Source organism: Staurois parvus, unplaced genomic scaffold (genome assembly GCF_062004578.1).
Source record: "Staurois parvus isolate SC_StPar_1 unplaced genomic scaffold, SC_StPar_1.0 ptg000795l, whole genome shotgun sequence".
In the NCBI taxonomy this organism is placed as follows: domain Eukaryota; kingdom Metazoa; phylum Chordata; class Amphibia; order Anura; family Ranidae; genus Staurois; species Staurois parvus.
The window spans coordinates 748005-766358 of NW_028318591.1; the positions used below are offsets into that span (position 1 = coordinate 748005).

General features: G+C 43.3%; 1 protein-coding gene across 1 annotated transcript in view; it reads right to left on the reverse strand.

The window, feature by feature from the left end:
- The window catches only part of LOC149444259 (granulocyte-macrophage colony-stimulating factor receptor subunit alpha-like), a 96165-nt gene that overhangs the window by 21652 nt on the left and 56159 nt on the right, over positions 1–18354 (reverse strand). Inside the window, exons 6-8 of the mRNA XM_089654739.1 lie at positions 17426–17607; positions 10972–11096; positions 3080–3236 (exon numbers count right to left, since the gene is read on the reverse strand). Of these exons, the coding sequence (XP_089510865.1) occupies positions 3080–3236; positions 10972–11096; positions 17426–17607 (464 nt within the window). The remainder of the gene's footprint in view (positions 1–3079; positions 3237–10971; positions 11097–17425; positions 17608–18354) is intronic.

Sequence of the window (18354 nt, forward strand, 5' to 3'; positions counted from 1 at the left end):
AATGATGGAAATAAAATCTAACTTTTGTTGACATATTATAAGAATGTCTAATCTGTAATTTGATGCCTTTTGGAGATTTCTCCATCTTTCCTTGGCTTCTTTATGCACATTAATACAAATTTTTAGCTGGGGTGCCCAAACTTTCCATCTCCACTGTATATATATATATATATATATATATATTTTTTTTTTTTTTTAATATATTGTTCACATTTTTTTAACATATAAAAAAGTCATTTTTAACATATATTTTTACATATATTTGTAAATGCATTCCAAAAATGTAGATTTGTATTTTTAAAGACATACAGTATGTTTGAAATGTATTTTTTAAAAATATTTTTCATATATGTTGTAATAACAACTCATTTCAACACGCAGTGTATACAGTATATATATTTATTGAAACATATTTTGAAATATATTGTATAAGGCCAAAATTGTAGTATTTCAAATATATGTCAATATATTTGGGAAGAATATTTTTAATATATATTTCAAATATATTTTTCTTCCATGTGGGAGTGCCCATATGCTAACAAAGGGTACGTGCTGATAGGAGGAGAGAGCAGAGTGACAGAAAGATGAGCTCATCAGCCTGCTGCTTCTCCTTTCACTGTCCAATCACAGGCTGGGGGAGGGACAAGACCTGTAAATGTTACAGAACTGCAGCAGAGAAAATTATCTAGCCATTTCCTCCCCACCATGACTATCCCTGGCCTGCCGCTTTCATTGGATTTCAGTTCTTTCTATCACGAAGGCTCACCATCACATGTGGGCGATACCATGCAAATACAGCCTGCCTAGGAACGACCACTCCTCCAGACTGACACCCATCCATCACAGCATTTTAATATTTGCATCCCTCCTCCCAGAAGCCAGCTTCATTGCTGGTACCAGGGTTGAGGGCTTTCGGGAGGAGTGCTGAGGCAGGGTGCTGTGATGTCATCAGAAAGCTATGTACAGCACCCTGCCAGCCCCGCCCACCAGCCATGATCTGCCTGCACTGCATAGAGAAGCACTGAAAAGAGATGATGTCACTAGATTTAAAATAAGCCCAGAGGAGAGACTAATGGCAGTGATCGCTAACTTATAGTGAGACTGCGATAGTGCGGTAGGCAATCTGACACTAACTGATGCTGGGGGGAACTAACTGCCACTGACATCATCCGTGATACTATACACACCGGAATATGGCGGCCATCTTGTTGGTTAGAAACTTACCATTTGGTTATATGGTGACATGCTGTTTTAACTATCTTTTGATTTACACTTAATACTACGTTGTAAGGCAATAAATCCTGCTAATCATACTACACTGTGAGGATTATTTTGCTTTTTGGATGATTTTTTCCTCTTCGAGGATAATTCATTACTTTAGGTCTATATTTGGCAATTTATCTGAAGTATCAGTTGGGAGCTAATCAGGGGCGGACTGACAACTCATGGGGCCCCCGGGCAATAGGGGATTATGGGGCCCCTGTGTCCTTGCCCAAACTCAAAAAAGCCTATCTCATGGGGCCCCCTACTGACCCCGGGCCCTCGGGCAGTGTCCGAGTTTCCAAATGGTCAGTCCGCCCCTGGAGCTAATGCCTTGATTTGTGAATCTAATGAGCGGGATCCAATTGGCGTCTATCTACATCCAGTATTTGGAGTTCACCGTCTCCTCCCAGAGTCAACAGTGACGGAGTTCGTCATCCTAATTTGATATCCGCATTCTGCACTACGCGTTTACTGACCGCCACTTCATTGTGGGGTCATTCAAGTCTGCTAAGAGGCAGTATTTCTGGAGGTGCTGGTGATGGTGGATTCCCAAGGTGTTTTTTTTCAACTATTTTGAATTTTTATTTGTCGCGAGAAACTTTATATTTTATTTTTTCTCTTTTTTCTGCACATCATTGGACATTATAATTTATCATTTTCATTTATTTTTGTCTAGTTGTAGTTTTGTACTTGTAGTGCCGTACCTTTTTTTTGTTTTATACGTTTTATGTATTGATACCTGCGATACTGTGCTGGCTGCTTTTTTTTTGTTATTTTGAATGACATTTAACCCCCCTGGCGGTATTCCCGAGTGTAGCTCGGGGTAAAGTTTCAGCACCACAAGCGGTAACCCCAAGCTACACTCGGGAATACACTGCAGCGTTGCTCCGGGATCTCTTCTGCACTTACCTTGTCCTGCGCTCCCGCGATGTCCCCCCTGCAGTGTCCCCGGCAATGTCCTCCGGCCGATGCCGGCATCTGTCTTCCGGGTTCCGTTCCCTGTGACGTCGGGACGTACGGGGGACGGAACAGCGGGAAATTTAAAAATGACAAAAAGTGACATTTGCTAAAATCACTAAAATCACATAGTATAACATTCCTGTATCAAACCATTTCACATACATTTTGTCCCGAGTGCTTTGTCCGGCGCCCTGCCTGCATTTTTACTGTTCTTTCTGCCTGGAAACTGAGAAACCTCCATGGCGTCCAAAAAGCGTCCCTTTAGGTCAAAAGCGGTTTTAGACCGGCTAGAGAACAGCGATAGTAAATCAGAACCACTTGCAGAATTGAGTGATAATGATTCGTGGGGGAAATTCCTCATCAGACACTGAAAACGATTCTGCGACTTTGCTCAGTGATGTGCGAACTTGGCGCTCTATTTCAAATGTCAGTGTTTTTGGTTTGATTATATTATTGAATTACATTTATTATTATATTATAATTTTTTATGATTATTTATTAAATTATAATTTATGATTTCGTGTTTCAAATTTTATCATACCCGGGATGTTTACTAGACTCTTGTTGGGACAGATTTCAGTGAGTTATTCCTAAAAATTACAGGCCAACAATAAAAAAAATACATATTTCCATGCAAAAAAATGTACCGCTTTGAGCACAGAAATATGGACATAATCAGACCGCTAGGGAGGCTACACATATATAAGGTGGAAGTGTTACATTGTTATTTACGTAATGAAAACAGCAAACTTTAATTTCAAAATCTCATGCTGATGATGGGGGGGGGGGAGGAGGAGGGAGGCAAACAATAATCAGATTAAACTTCAATGTTCTGATTAATACTATGATTACTTGCCATGTATGAGCGGTTTGCTCCATTCACTCCACTTTTCATTCTTTGAGCAGTTTTGCTTCCACTTCGCTCTCATGGATATGGAAAGTTTTTCATTTTCAAGCAGTTTTTGTGATATGTAAGAATCCCCCCTTCGCTTACCTGCCACCTCTACAATCACCTGAAATGAAATGACTGGAGTGAGTATAACATGGAGTATGAGTGCATCCTATGGATCGTGACTGATTTATATCAGATATTTATTATACAGGATTTATATAGAGCCAACAATATAAAGGGGGGCGGTACAATTACAATACAGTTCAATACGGAAGGAATAGGAGGACCTTGCTCATAGAGCTTGCAATCTAAAAGGAGGGGGGGGGGTGATAAAGTAAAGTGGTTGTAAACTCGTATATATACCCAGTGACGTGACCAGGGACGTCCCTAGGGTTGGTGTCACCCAGTGCGATAACACTTGGTGACACCCCCTACGACGATCCCCGCAGAATGGATCAGATCTGCAGATTGAGCATAATGGATCGGACTCCGATCCATTATGCTCCCCAATCCGCAGATCCCATCCATCCTGCAGGGATCGTCAGAGGGGGTGTCACCAAGTGCTCCACGAAAAGGTAAGTTGCAAAGAAAGCCGACGATCCCCGCAGGATGGATTGGAACTTTGGATTGGGGAGCATAATGGATCAGAGTCCGATCCATTATGCTCAATCAGCAGATCTGATCCATCCTGCTGGGATCGTTGGCATGCAACCTATACGGGGTGACAGCCAGCAATCCCCCCAGGATGGATTGGATCCATCCTATGGGGATCATTGGTTTGCTTTACAACCAGGGGCGGACTGACCATTTGGAAACTCGGGCACTGCCCGAGGGCCCGGGGTCAGTAGGGGGCCCCATGAGATGCCCCTGGTACCTTTTTCATAGGCTTTTTTGAGTTTGGGCAAGGACACAGGGGCCCCATGATCCCCTATTGCCCGGAAGTCCCATGAGTTGTCAGTCCACCCCTGTTTACAACTTACCTTTTCGTGGAGTGGGTCCGGTGTCACCCCGTGCGGTAGGTGTCACCCGCAGGATGGATTGGATCCATCCTGTGGGGATCATCGGTTTGCTTTACAACTTACCTTTTCGTGGAGTGGGTCCGGTGTCACCTCGTGCGGTAGGTGTCACCCGGTGTGGGCCGCACCCCCCGCACCTGCCTTGGGACGCCACTGGATGTGACTAGCCTCAGGGGATACACAGAGATGAAACAAATCCTCCTACATAAGTTGTACCTGTTTATCTGCTGTCTTCTCTTGATACAGTTTGTCTGAGCTTTTCAAAACAGGGCAGAAAACTGAAATGACACACTGCAAATCTCAGTGCAGAGAGCTCTGAGTGCTGATTGGAGGGAAGGGGGGACATCCCTCCCCTCCACACAGCTCACAGGAACAGAGCTGAGGCTGTCAATCACAGGCTGTGTGCTGGAGCACCCTTGCCAGTCACTATTTTCTCTTGGTGTCAAGAAAACTTGTCAGAAGTGTTTCATGCAGATAGCAGAGGAAGTAGGCAGCAGACAAAAATGACACTTACTGTAGTGCTCTGGATTGAGACTATAGAGGGATATGCTTTGTTCAGGTTTACAACCACTTAAGGGGTCAGTTCACACCAGAACACAGTGCAGGAAAGATGCACCCCAAATGCAGTTCACATACGCAGTGCGTTCGCAGGCACCAAATTGTATGATGTGTTTTAAAAGTGGTGCATGTCCTCGAACGAACAAATTTCTAATAGTCAATGTGATTTTCGGGAAAGTGTTCATCATTCAAAAAATCTACTAGTGTCTGAGAACACATGGATGAGTTTTAGCTGCATGTTTGCAAGAGATCAACCACAGGATAGCAGCACATGCTTCAAAGTCAGCCCCAATGGCAGCTATCCTGGCAGAGTTTTAATTTTTTTTATATTACTATTATTATTATTTAATTATTTTATTTTGACATAGTTACATAGTTAGTCTGGATGAAAAAAGACAAAAGTCCATCCAGTTCAACCATTAAAAAAGAAAAAGTTATAATCCTATACCCACAGTTGATCCAGAGGAAGGCAAAAAAAAACCCAGCAAAGCATGATCCAATTTGCTCCTGCAGGGGAAACAATTACTTCCTGATCCCCCGAGTGGCAATCAGATATTCCCTGGATCAACTTTACCTATAAATGTTATATCCAGTTATATTCTGTGTCCTCCAGATGTAAAGAGCGCCCCCTTGTCCTCTGTGATGACCTCAGGGGGAATAACTACACTGAGTTCACTATATGAACCACTGATGTATTCATACATGGAGATCATATCCCCCCTTATGTATTATACATGGAGATCATATCCCCCCTTATGTATTATACATGGAGATCATATCCCCCCTTATGTATTATACATGGAGATCATATCCCCCCCTTATGTATTATACATGGAGATCATATCCCCCCCTTATGTATTATACATGGAGATCATATCCCCCCCTTATGTATTATACATAGAGATCATATCCCCCCTTATGTATTATACATGGTGATCATATCCCCCCTTATGTATTATACATGGTGATCATATCCCCCCTTATGTATTATACATGGTGATGAAGATCATATCCCCCCTTATGTATTATACATAGAGATCATATCCCCCCTTATGTATTACACATGGAGATCATATCCCCCCTTATGTATTATACATGGAGATCATATCCCCCCTTATGTATTATACATGGAGATCATATCCCCCCTTATGTATTATACATGGAGACCATATCCCCCTTATGTATTATACATGGAGATCATATCCCCCCTTATGTATTATACATGGAAATCATATCCCCCCTTATGTATTATACATGGAGATCATATCCCCCCTTATGTATTATACATGGAGATCAAATCCCCCCTTATGTATTATACATGGAGATCATATCCCCCCCTTATGTATTATACATAGAGATCATATCCCCCTTATGTATTATACATGGTGATCATATCCCCCCTTATGTATTATACATGGTGATCATATCCCCCCTTATGTATTATACATGGTGATGAAGATCATATCCCCCCTTATGTATTATACATAGAGATCATATCCCCCCTTATGTATTATACATGGAGATCATATCCCCCCTTATGTATTATACATGGTAATCATATCCCCCCTTATGCATTATACATGGAGATCATATCCCCCCTTATGTATTATACATGGAGATCATATCCCCCCTTATGTATTATACATGGAGATCATATCCCCCCTTATGTATTATACATGGAGATCATATCCCCCCTTATGTATTATACATGGTGATCATATCCCCCCTTATGTATTATACATGGTGATGAAGATCATATCCCCCCTCATGTATTATACATGGAGATCATATCCCCCCTTATGTATTATACATGGAGATCATATCCCCCTTATGTATTATACATGGAGATCATATCCCCCCTTATGTATTATACATGGAGCTCATATCCCCCTTATGTATTATACATGGAGATCATACCCCCCCCTTATGTATTATATATGGTGATCATATCCCCCCTTATGTATTATACATGGAGATCATATCCCCCCTTATGTATTATACATGGAGATCATATCCCCCCTTATGTATTATACATGGAGATCATATCCCCCTTATGTATTATACATGGAGATCATATCCCCCCTTATGTATTATACATGAAGATCATATCCCCCCTTATGTATTATACATGGAGATCATATCCCCCTTATGTATTATACATGGAGATCATATCCCCCCTTATGTATTATACATGAAGATCATATCCCTCCTTATGTATTATACATGGAGATCATACCCCTCCTTATGTATTATACATGGAGATCATATCCCCCCTTATGTATTATACATGATGATCAAATCCCCCCCTTATGTATTATACATGGAGATCATATTCCCCCTTGTGTATTATACATGGAGATCATATCCCCCCTTATGTATTATGTCGCTCAGTAGGTGTGTGATTCGGGCAGAGAGTGAGGGGGTGAGGTGGGGAGTTGAGAGGGGTTGGGCTCCGTTTCCACCACCCCCCTCTGCCAATCCCTCCACTGGCTTCCGATTGCACAACGGATCAAATTCAAAATCCTAACACTGACGTACAAAGCTGTCCACCATACTGCCCCGAACTACATCACCGACCTAATATCCAAGTACCACCCAGCACGCACACTCCGCTCCTCACAAGACCTCCTTCTCTCTAGTTTCCTGGTCTCCTCCTCCCATGCTCGCCTCCAGGACTTCTCCAGGGTGTCACTCATCCTCTGGAACTCCCTGCCCCAACCCATCAGATTATCACCTACTCTCTTCTCCTTTAGGCGCACCCTGAAAACCCATCTCTTCAGGGAAGCCTACCCCACCCCGTGCTAACTTGCCGACCTCCTCCACTCTTCCTACCACTCCATCCCCCACAGCTATCTGCTCCTGTGCTACCATCCCCTCCCTCCTAGATTGTAAGCTCCAAGGAGCAGGGCCCTCGATCCCCTCATGTTTTGCATTGTATTGGTATTGTTCTGTCACATGTTCTGTCCCCCTTTGTAATGTACAGCGCTGAGCGAACTATTGGCGCTTTATAAATACTGTATAATAATAATAATAATAATAATGTATTATACACGGAGATCATATCCCCCTTATGTATTATACATGGAGATCATATCCCCCCTTATGTATTATACATGGTGATCATATCCCCCCTTATGTATTATACATGGAGATCATATCCCCCCTTATGTATTATACATGGAGATCATATCCCCCCCCCTTATGTATTATACATGGAGATCATATCCCCCCTTATGTATTATACATGGTGATCATATCCCCCCTTATGTATTATACATGGAGATCATATCCCCCCTTATGTATTATACATGGAGATCATATCCCCCCTTATGTATTATACATGGTGATCACATCCCCCCTTATGTATTTTACATGGAGATCATATCCCCCCTTATATATTATACATGGAGATCATGTCCACCCAACAGTTTGCTCAGCGCTTTACAATATAAAGGGAGACAATACAGCAACACTACAGTTCAATACAAAAGGGTTAGGAGGGCCCTGCTCCTTGGAGCTGGATATAGGAGGGAGGGGCTAGTGGTACAAACGGTAGTAACTATGGGGGATGGACTGGTTGGAAGAGTAGAAGATTCCATTATTAGCTGAGGGCAGGATAGGCTTCCCTGAAGAGATAGGCTTTCAGAGATCGCCTAAAAGTGAGCAGAGTAGGCGATAGTCTGATAAATTGGGGTAGAGAGTTCCAGAGGATGGGGGAAGCTCTGGAGAAGTCCTGGAGATGAGCATGGGAGGAGGAGACAAGGGAGCTAGAGAGTAGGAGGTCTTGCGAGGAGCAGAGAGTACGGTTTGGGTGATATTTAGAGACAAGACCGGTGATGTAATTTGGGGCAGGTTTATAAATGGCTTTATTGTTAATTTTTTGAATTTTATCCGTTGGGCAACAGGAAGCCAGTGGAGGGATTGGCAGAGAGGGGTGGAGGACACTGAGTGGAGGCCAGTGGAGGGATTGGCAGAGAGGGGTGGAGGACACTGAGTGGAGGCCAGTGGAGGGATTGGCAGAGAGGGGTGGAGGACACTGAGTGGAGGCCAGTGGAGGGATTGGCAGAGAGGGGTGGAGGACACTGAGTGGAGGCCAGAGGAGGGATTGGCAGAGAGGGGTGGAGGACACTGAATGGGGACCAGTGGAGGGATTGGCAGAGAGGGGTGGCAGATACAGAGCGGTTAGTAAGGTGGATGAGTCTGAAGAGGGTATAGCCTGTGGTAAGGTCGGCCAATGAGGAGGGAGTTACAATAGTCAAGGCGAGATATAACAAGGGAGTGAATAAGTTGCTTAGTGGTTTCCGGGGTTAGGAACGGGCGTATCTTGGAGATGTTGCGGAGGTGAAGTCTACAAGATTTGGACAGTGATTGGATTTGGGGCTGAAAGGACAGATGGGAGTCTAGGATTACACCTAGCACCCTGGCATGAGGGGAGGGACTGATGATTGTGTTATTGATCTTGATGGAGAAGTCAGGGGAGGGGGCACGGGCTGGAGGGAATATTAAGAGCTCAGTTTGGAAAGATTGAGTTTGAGGAAGTGGAGTGACATCCATGCCGATATGTCGCTTAGTAGGTTAGTAATGCGAGAGGAGACTGAAGGGGTGAGGTGAGGGGTAGAAAGATAGATTTGTGTGTCATCAGCATAGATATGGTACTTAAAGCCATGGGAGTTTATCAAGTGACCAAGGGAGGAGGTGTAGATGGAGAAGAGTAGGGGCCCGAGGACAGAACCTTGAGGGACCCCTACAGACAGAGGGAGTGAAGATGAGGAGGCAGCGTTATAGGTAACACTGAAGGAGCGCTGTGATAGGTAGGAGGAGAACCAGGAGAGAGCAGAGTCTCTGAGGCCAAGAGAGTGGCGTTTTTTGAGGAGGAGGGGATGGTCATCCGTATCAAAAGCCGCAGAGAGGTCAAGTAGTAAGAGTACGGAGTAGTGGCCATTGGTTTTATTATTATCTCACTGATTCCAATGGGCAATCAATCACTAACTGTAGTATAATCAGGTGATTTTGTGAAATGTTTCAGCCTGGGATTTGTCATTTAGTTCTTTGCAGAGCACAAGGACAAATATGACAGTCATACCATGAAAGCCTGAACAGCAGGTAAACAGCTAAATACACTAATGGAATGAATATATGGAAGCCGTTTTACCACCCAAAGTAATCCAGTCCTGAGATTTCCAAATCTCTGCCAGGCAGTACAGCTCTGTCTGGATAAGGAGGAGACCTGATTTTTCTCTGCTGCAGTTAGGTAAGGCTTGTGGTTTTGGGTGGAGGGTGGGGAGCACGCCGAACGCTACACATTCCAGTACATGGGAAAGTGCCGCAAACACCCAGCAGCCATGTGCAATGCATGCAGTAGGGGGTGTTTGTTGGCAAAAGTTCACATTGCTTCCTCACTGCCTGTCAGGAGCCTACATATCTACTCCGACCAGCCATAACATTGTGATCACCCACCATAATCCATCAAGACATGGACAACACTAGACCTCGGAAGGTATGCTGTGGTATCTGGCACCAAGCTGTCAGTAGAAGATCCTTCAAGTCCTGGAAGTTGCGAGGTGGGGCCTCCATGGATCAGACTCGTTTTTCCAGCACATCCCACAGATTATCGATAGGATTGAGATCTGGAGAATTTAGAGGCCAAGTCAGTACCTCCAACTCGTTGTTGTGTTCCTCAAACCATTCCTGAATTCATCAGACCAGGCCACCTTCTTCCATTGCTCCGTGGTCCAGTGGTGAGGCTCATGTGGTGAGGCTCATGTTCATTGTAGGCACCTTTGGCTGTGGACATCATGGGCACCCTGACCAGTCTACCCAGCCCCATAGAAAACAAATTGTGGTGCTCTGTGTGTTCTGACACCTTTCTATCAGAACCGGCATTCACTTTCTCAACAAGCTCCCCACGTGCATCAATGAGCCTCGACTGCCCATCACCCTGTCTCCAGTTTTCCATCCTTGGGCCACTTTTGGTCGGTCCAGACCACCGCTGGCCAAGAACAGCCAAAAAAAAGCTGTAGTTTGCTCTGTCCCAGTCATCTAGCCGTTACAATTTGGCCCTTGTCAAAATTGTTCAAATCCTTACGCTTACACATTTTTTGGTTAACTTCAGGGACAACATGTTCACTTGATGCCAAATATATCTCACCCACCTTCAGGTGGAATTGTAACAAGATTATCGATGGCATTCAGTGCCAGTGGTCATAATGTTCTGGCTGATCAGTGGAGGTACCAATAACCTCTGGTCCCGAAAGCATGAAAAGTATGAACTGATGACATTACCCCATTTATATTAATGTTGTATTCAAAACACTGTCCTGTTGCAATGCTGTATGTCTCTGGCCTCTCCCATGTAATTTCATTCAAGCTATAATTCAGACGTATGTTTCTTGGAGGATCTAAAATAACTGGAAACAAAAATGGTTGTTACTCATCTATGCAAAGTCCTCCCATCCATGCACAATATGTGTGCTACCAAAGTTATCTATAGTATCAGGGCCAGGACAAAGGGGTGGACAGAAGGGGTGGCTGCCCTGGGCACAGCGGTTTACTGTATGGATGGGGGCGCCAGTGAGCTCATTCTGATACAAGGCATTTTGAGAAGCGGATGCCAGCTGGGGGTAGACTGTTAGGCTGAATGCCTGCAGGAGCGAAAGGAGGAGAAGTGAACTTTTAGTGGCTGCAGGGGAATATGAAGGGAATTAGTTTCTCTATATGCCCCCCCCCCCCACTGCCCCTCCTATCTAGGTTTACATAGGGGCTGCATGGGCCCCCTGGAGCATGAGGCCAGGTTGCAAATGCGGCCCTTGCAACCTCTGTAGTTACGCCCCTTTAAGGGACATTCTCCCCACTGATTACCAAAGGAAGGGACATTCTTCTTACTGATCACTAATGTAAGGGACATTCTTTCCAATGACCACCAATGTAAGACATTTTTTGCCATCGGCCCCCAATTAAATGGTGTTAAAATGGTTTCTAAGAGCTCCTTGACACCCAAAAATGATTTAAAGGGGTTCCTTTGGGATTAACAGGTTGAAAAAGACAGCTATACATTCTAATACTATCAGTGCATTTACTCTAACAAAATGTCAAGCTATAGTAATAACACCGGATACAAAATAATAGAAATGTATCTTTTTGTTATCTTGTTATTCTGTTCAATTATATTTTCAGCCAAAACTTTTTTGTTTCATAAAGTAGGGAAGAATTGCACCCTGTCTGGAGAAATGTTTCCAGTCCTGATGATAACATTGGTACCTGTACAGGAAGTGTATATCTCCAAAAGGGAAACAGACAACAATCAAGAATTATTATTAGCATATGGGGAAGAGAAGAGCCCCTGTCCGCTCTTTATATTCTCTGCTGGAGACCTCTTTCACTAGCTTTCTTGTTGACACAGATGTCACTGGGGCAGGAATTGAGGTGAAATCTCCCCAGTGGGCCTTCAAACAAAAAAGAAAAACTAACACAGGTGCTAATCCTCCAAACTATCCAACTCTAAAAACGGGAAGTTTAGTTTTGACTGGAGATACACACTTCAAGAGACCCCAAACCCTTTTTTTATAAAACATAAAAACGTAAAAGCTCCTACCATAGAAGATGGTTTACACTCACCACTCCTGTGGTCCATTTTTCCTCCCTCTCCTCTGTCAGTGTCTTCGGGAATGCAACGCTTATTATTTATTTATATAGTGTCATTAATGTACACCGCGTGTATGCTATTCATCTACATCAATCCTTGGCTTCAAGGAGCTTACAATATATCAAGGATTTATTTTACGATATAGGGCTCCTGTTTTATATTCACATACAGTCATGTCCATAAATATTGGGACGTTGACACAATTCTAACATTTTTGGCTCTATACACCAACAGAATTTGAAATGAACCAAACAAGATGTGCTTTAACTGCAGACTGCCAGCTTTAATTTGAGGGTATTTACATCCAAATCAGGTGAACGGTGTAGGAATTACAACAGTTTGCATATGTGCCTCCCACTTGTTAAGGGACCAAAAGTAATGGGACAATTGGCTTCTCAGCTGTTCCATGGCCAGGTGTGTGTTATTCCCTCATTATCCCAATTACAATGAGCAGATAAAAGGTCCAGAGTTCATTTCAAGTGTGCTATTTTCATTAGGAATCTGTTGCTGTCAACTCTCAAGATGAGATCCAAAGAGCTGTCACTATCAGTGAAGCAAGCCATCATTAGGCTGAAAAAACAAAACAAACCCATCAGAGAGATAGCAAAAACATTAGGCGTGGCCAAAACAACTGTTTGGAACATTCTTAAAAAGAAGGAACGCACTGATGAGCTCAGCAACACCAAAAGACCCGGAAGACCACGGAAAACAACTGTGGTGGATGACCGAAGAATTCTTTCCATGGTGAAGAAAACACCCTTCACAACAGTTGGCCAGATCAAGAACACTCTCCAGGAGGTAGGTGTATGTGTGTCAAAGTCAACAATCAAGAGAAGACTTCACCAGAGTGAATACAGAGGGTTCACCACAAGATGGAAACCATTGGTGAGCCTCAAAAACAGGAAGGCCAGATTAGAGTTTGCCAAACGACATGTAAAAAAGCCTTCACAGTTCTGGAACAACATCCTATGGACAGATGAGACCAACATCAACTTGTACCAGAGTGATGGGAAGAGAAGAGTATGGAGAAGGAAAGGAACTGCTCATGATCCTAAGCATACCACCTCATCAGTGAAGCATGGTGGTGGTAGTGTCATGGCGTGGGCATGTATGGCTGCCAATGGAACTGCTTCTCTTGTATTTATTGATGATGTGACTGCTGACAAAAGCAGCCGGATGAATTGTGAAGTGTTTCGGGAATATTATCTGCTCATATTCAGCCAAATGCTTCACAACTCATTGGACGCTTCACAGTGCAGATGGACAATGACCCAAAGCAGACTGCAAAAGCAACCAAAGAGTTTTTTAAGGGAAAGAAGTGGAATGTTATGCAATGGCCAAGTCAATCACCTGACCTGAATCCGATTGAGCATGCATTTCACTTGCTGAATACAAAACTGAAGGGAAAATGCCCCAAGAACAAGCAGGAACTGAAGACAGTTGCAGTAGAGGCCTGGCAGAGCATCACCAGGGATGAAACCCAGCGTCTGGTGATGTCTATGCGTTCTAGACTTCAGGCTGTAATTGACTGCAAAGGATTTGCAACCAAGTATTAAAAAGTGAAAGTTTGATTTATGATCATTATTCTGTCCCTTAACAAGTGGGAGGCACATATGCAAACTGTTGTAATTCCTACACCGTTCACCTGATTTGGATGTAAATACCCTCAAATTAAAGCTGACAGTCTGCAGTTAAAGCACATCTTGTTCCTTTCATTTTAAATCCATTGCGGTGGTGTATAGAGCCAAAAATATTACAATTGTGTCGATGTCCCAATATTTATGGACCTGACTGTATACTAGGACCGATTTAGACAGGAGCGAATTAACCTTCCAGCATGTCTTTGGAGTGTGGGAGGAAAACAGAGTATCAGAGAAGACTCACGCAAGTACGGGGAGAACATGCAAACTCCATGCCTGTGTTCTCTGCCATTTGTTGGTTCCTTCCCCCATCAACTACCTTAACCCCTTGACGCCGACATAAATATGCGGCCTCACAGAACTGGGCTTTTTTCCGTGGGGCCGCATATTTGCATACCTGTCTTTCTGCTGGGAGTGCGCCTCACGGTGCGCTCCCAGCCCAAAGACCGCAGTGTCACTGAGAGCCCCGGGTCCCGTTCTAACGATCGGAACCCGGGACTCCTGATTCTGGGTCCTGTTCTAACGATCAGGACCCAGGACTCCCGATTCCGGGTCACATGATCGCTGTGATAGCCTCTGATTGACTATCACAGTGATCAGTCACTGTATAGCCTGGCTCCCTTGTTTTTTTTTTTCTCTCTATGAATGGAGGAGAGAGATATATTGTATCTCTCTAGCTCCTGGCAAAGAGGGGGAAAAAATGTTTGCAAAAAAATTAAATAAATAAATAAATCAATAACTATTAACACATAAAATAAAAAATAAAGAAAAAAATACCTAGTTCAAGGTTTGATCTAGTTCAGTGCCAGGGTTAATGTTTGGGTCAAGGTCAGGGTCAAAGTTTAAGGTCAAGGTCATAGTAAGGAGCCAGATTGCAAGACACTGATAGTGACGGATGCCGAAGAGACTTTCCGAGGCCGCAGCATTGGGACAGAGAAGTGGAGACGTAGACCAACAGAGAGGCAAGTTTAGGCTCACCTGCTTTTTAGGGTCAAAGGTCAGGATTTTTAAGGTCAAAAGTCAGGGTCAAAGGTCAGGATTTAAAAAAAATTGGTATCAGTGTCAGTTAGTGTCGGTGTCAGTGTGTTTTAGGTGAAAAAAAACAAAAACAAAATGCGCACTATTGTTTCTGGGCTGTACTATGGGTACAAACATCAAAAAACATACACATCTATGGTATCGCTGCGATCATCAACAGCTGGAAAATTTATTTTGGGTTGTTTTTTGGTGGTAGGGTATGGTAGTAACAAGAAACACACAGCTAAATAATAAAAATATTCTTTTTACTTTAGGCCAGTTTTCCTTTGATAATAAAAAAAATCAGTAGCTATCCATTACCATTTTACCATTTACCACCAAATAAAAGCCCAATTTGTCCTGAAAAAAACAAGGTATAATCCACCTCAATGTACAAAGTAGCGGTGATGATATGTACGGTTTTACTAACACATGTCAACATTGCAAAATTGTGCTTAGGCATTTAGATTTGTTTTACCCTTAGGCGTGAAGGGGTTAATATAGGACATAGTTGTGATTTAAAGGTCATAGTAAGGAGTCAGATTGCAGGACACTGATAGTGCTGGATGCCGAAGAGACTTTCCGAGGCTGCAGCATTGGGACAGAGAAGTGGAGACGTAGACCAACAGAGAGGCAAGTATAGGCTCACCTATAGAAAGCTTTTTATGTCTCATGTACACATGAACTCCCCTAGATGTTAAGCTCTCCTGGCAGCAGCAAAACCCTAAACGAAAAAATGCATGTAAACGTGGTACTGCATTTACCCACATTTAGTGCTTGGACATTTATTCATTTGATTGGCCAGAGTATTTTGACATGGATAAGTGCCCAAGTGCTAAATGTAGCTAGCCTGTAGACGTGTTTACATGTGTTTTTGCCACGTTTAGAGTTTTTTTGGCCAAAATGTTTCTCTCCTCAATGCAATTCTTCTGTGTTCAGGAGAGGGACATTTAATTGCCCCTAAACTCTGCTGCTTCTAAACGGACACATAGGCTTTTAATGAGCTGAGTTCAGGGGCTTTGGCAAAAAAAATGCCAACTCATGTTTAGGAGCAGCAGTGTACATGAGCAGGGGCGGACTGACCATTTGGAAACTCGAGCACTGCCTGAGGGCCTGGGGTCAGTAGGGGGCCCAATGAGATGCCCCTGGTACCTTTTTCATAGGCTTTTTTGAGTTTGGGCAAGGACACAGGGGCCCCATGATCCCTTATTGCCCGGGGGCCTTTTGAGTTGTCAGTCCGTCTGTGTACATGAGGCCTAATTCTTTAAATGCCCAACACGGGTCGATTTTCTAAAACCGGAGAGTGCAAAATCTGGTGCGGTGGTACATGGTAGTCAATCAGCTTCTAACTTCAGCTTGTTCAATTAACCCCTTCCCGTCCGTTCCATGTATATAAACGTCCAGATGGGAGCAGTGCAGGGGCGGATGTCCATTTATAAACGTCCTCCCCGCTTCCCTGCTTGTGCACGCTCCCTGGGAGCACGCAGCCCCACTGATCATTGTACAGGACCTCTGTGTGAGGTCCCGATCATGTGATCACTGATTGGCCAATCAGTGATCACATGAATAGTAGTAGGCAAGATGTCACTTCTGATATCATTGCTTACTACGTGTGAAATCTGTGAATGATCACAGAGGTCACATGGTACAATGCTATTCACAACAGCCTTGTACCATGTGACAACCTGTGACCAATCACAGCTCACACAGTAGTTCTCAATGACTGCAAGAATGCAGCCAGAGAGAAGGAGAAATGATTGCGTTTACACATTGTAAAAGCAATCAGTGTAAAAAAAAAAAAAAATCATCACCCCCCACAAGTAGTACAGTGTTACTATGGTGACACAGTACTGCTAGGATGACAGTATGTTTTAAAAAAAAACCCATAAATAATAATATAAAAAAAAAATACAAATGTAAAATTTTTTTTTTTAAATTATAATTTTTGGTTATAAACTAATTTGGGTGATTTTATTTTGTACTAAAAAGATAACAGAAAACATTTAGGCTAATTTTTATGAAGAAAGATTATTTATTTGCAAAATGTTATAAGAAAAACACTTTTTTTTTCAAAATGTTTGGACTTTTTCATTTATATAGCAAAAACATAAAAATCCCAGTGGTGAATAAATACCAACATAATAAAGTTAAAAAAAAGTAAAACAAATGCTAAAAAATACATATGGGTACAGTGTTGCATGACCGCGCAATGGTCATTCAAAGTGTGAAAGATGAAAATTGGCCTGGACAGGAAGGGGGTAAAAGTGTCCGGACTTGAAGTGGTTAAGCTTTGACAATAAAACCTGGAAGCTGATTGGTTTCTATGCAGAGCTGCACCAGATTTTGCACTCTCCAGTTGTAGTATATCAACCCCATAGTACTTTTCATTGTTACAGTTTCATATTCATTCACAGAAAGAAAAAAAAAATGAATTTACCATAATTGTTCAGCGTGAGTAATTCGTCATAAAATCGGATGGAAGTTTCCTTACTTGATCCCACCAATTGTATGTAATTAACCTTATTAAAAGGAATGTTTGGAGATATCAGGACACACCCAACATGTCTGCCAAAAGAATCCTTTCTGTAGTCTTCACATGGTATGGAAATGTTGTGATTCCTAATAGCAAAAGAAATGCATACAGTAAATGCATTCACAATATTTAAAGAGACTCTGTCACCAGACCATTCATGTCAACAGCAATCTTCCCGTAAGATTTTTGGTGCATTTACTATACTTTATGCATGTTATTTACCTCTGAACCTCTTCTCTACCACGCTATAGCCGAAAGCCCGCTGCAGCGCGGTTGTCTAGTTCTCGGAAGGACATCCATGGACGTCCTCCCAGAACACGCACCCTGCACACCCCCAGTAGCGCAAACACGGAACCACCAGTGATTGCTGTGTCCTACAGACACGTGATACGGTAAATGGCCAATCACAGCGGACTTTTTCCACGTAATCAGCTGTGTCCACTGACACAGCAGATCACCGGATAAATACAGTTGCCGGTTATCGGCTGCACTTTCTTCACGCTGTCACAGGCAATTGTCAGAGAAGTGATCAGCACTGATCATCTGGGCACTGATGATGAGTGCCCAACAGTGCCGCCCACCTGTGCCCATCAGTGCCACCCACCTGTGCCCATCAGTGCCACCCACCTGTGCCCTGCAGTGCCACCCTTCAGTGCTGCCCAGCAGTGCCACCCTTCAGTGCTGCCCAGCAGTGCCACCCATCAGTGCCATCAGTCAGTGTCACCCATCAGTGCCATCAGTCAGTGCCACCCATCAGTGCTGTCCATCAATGCTGCCTATTAGTCCAGCATCATCAGTACCAGTTCATCAGTGCTGCCTATCAGTGCCCATCA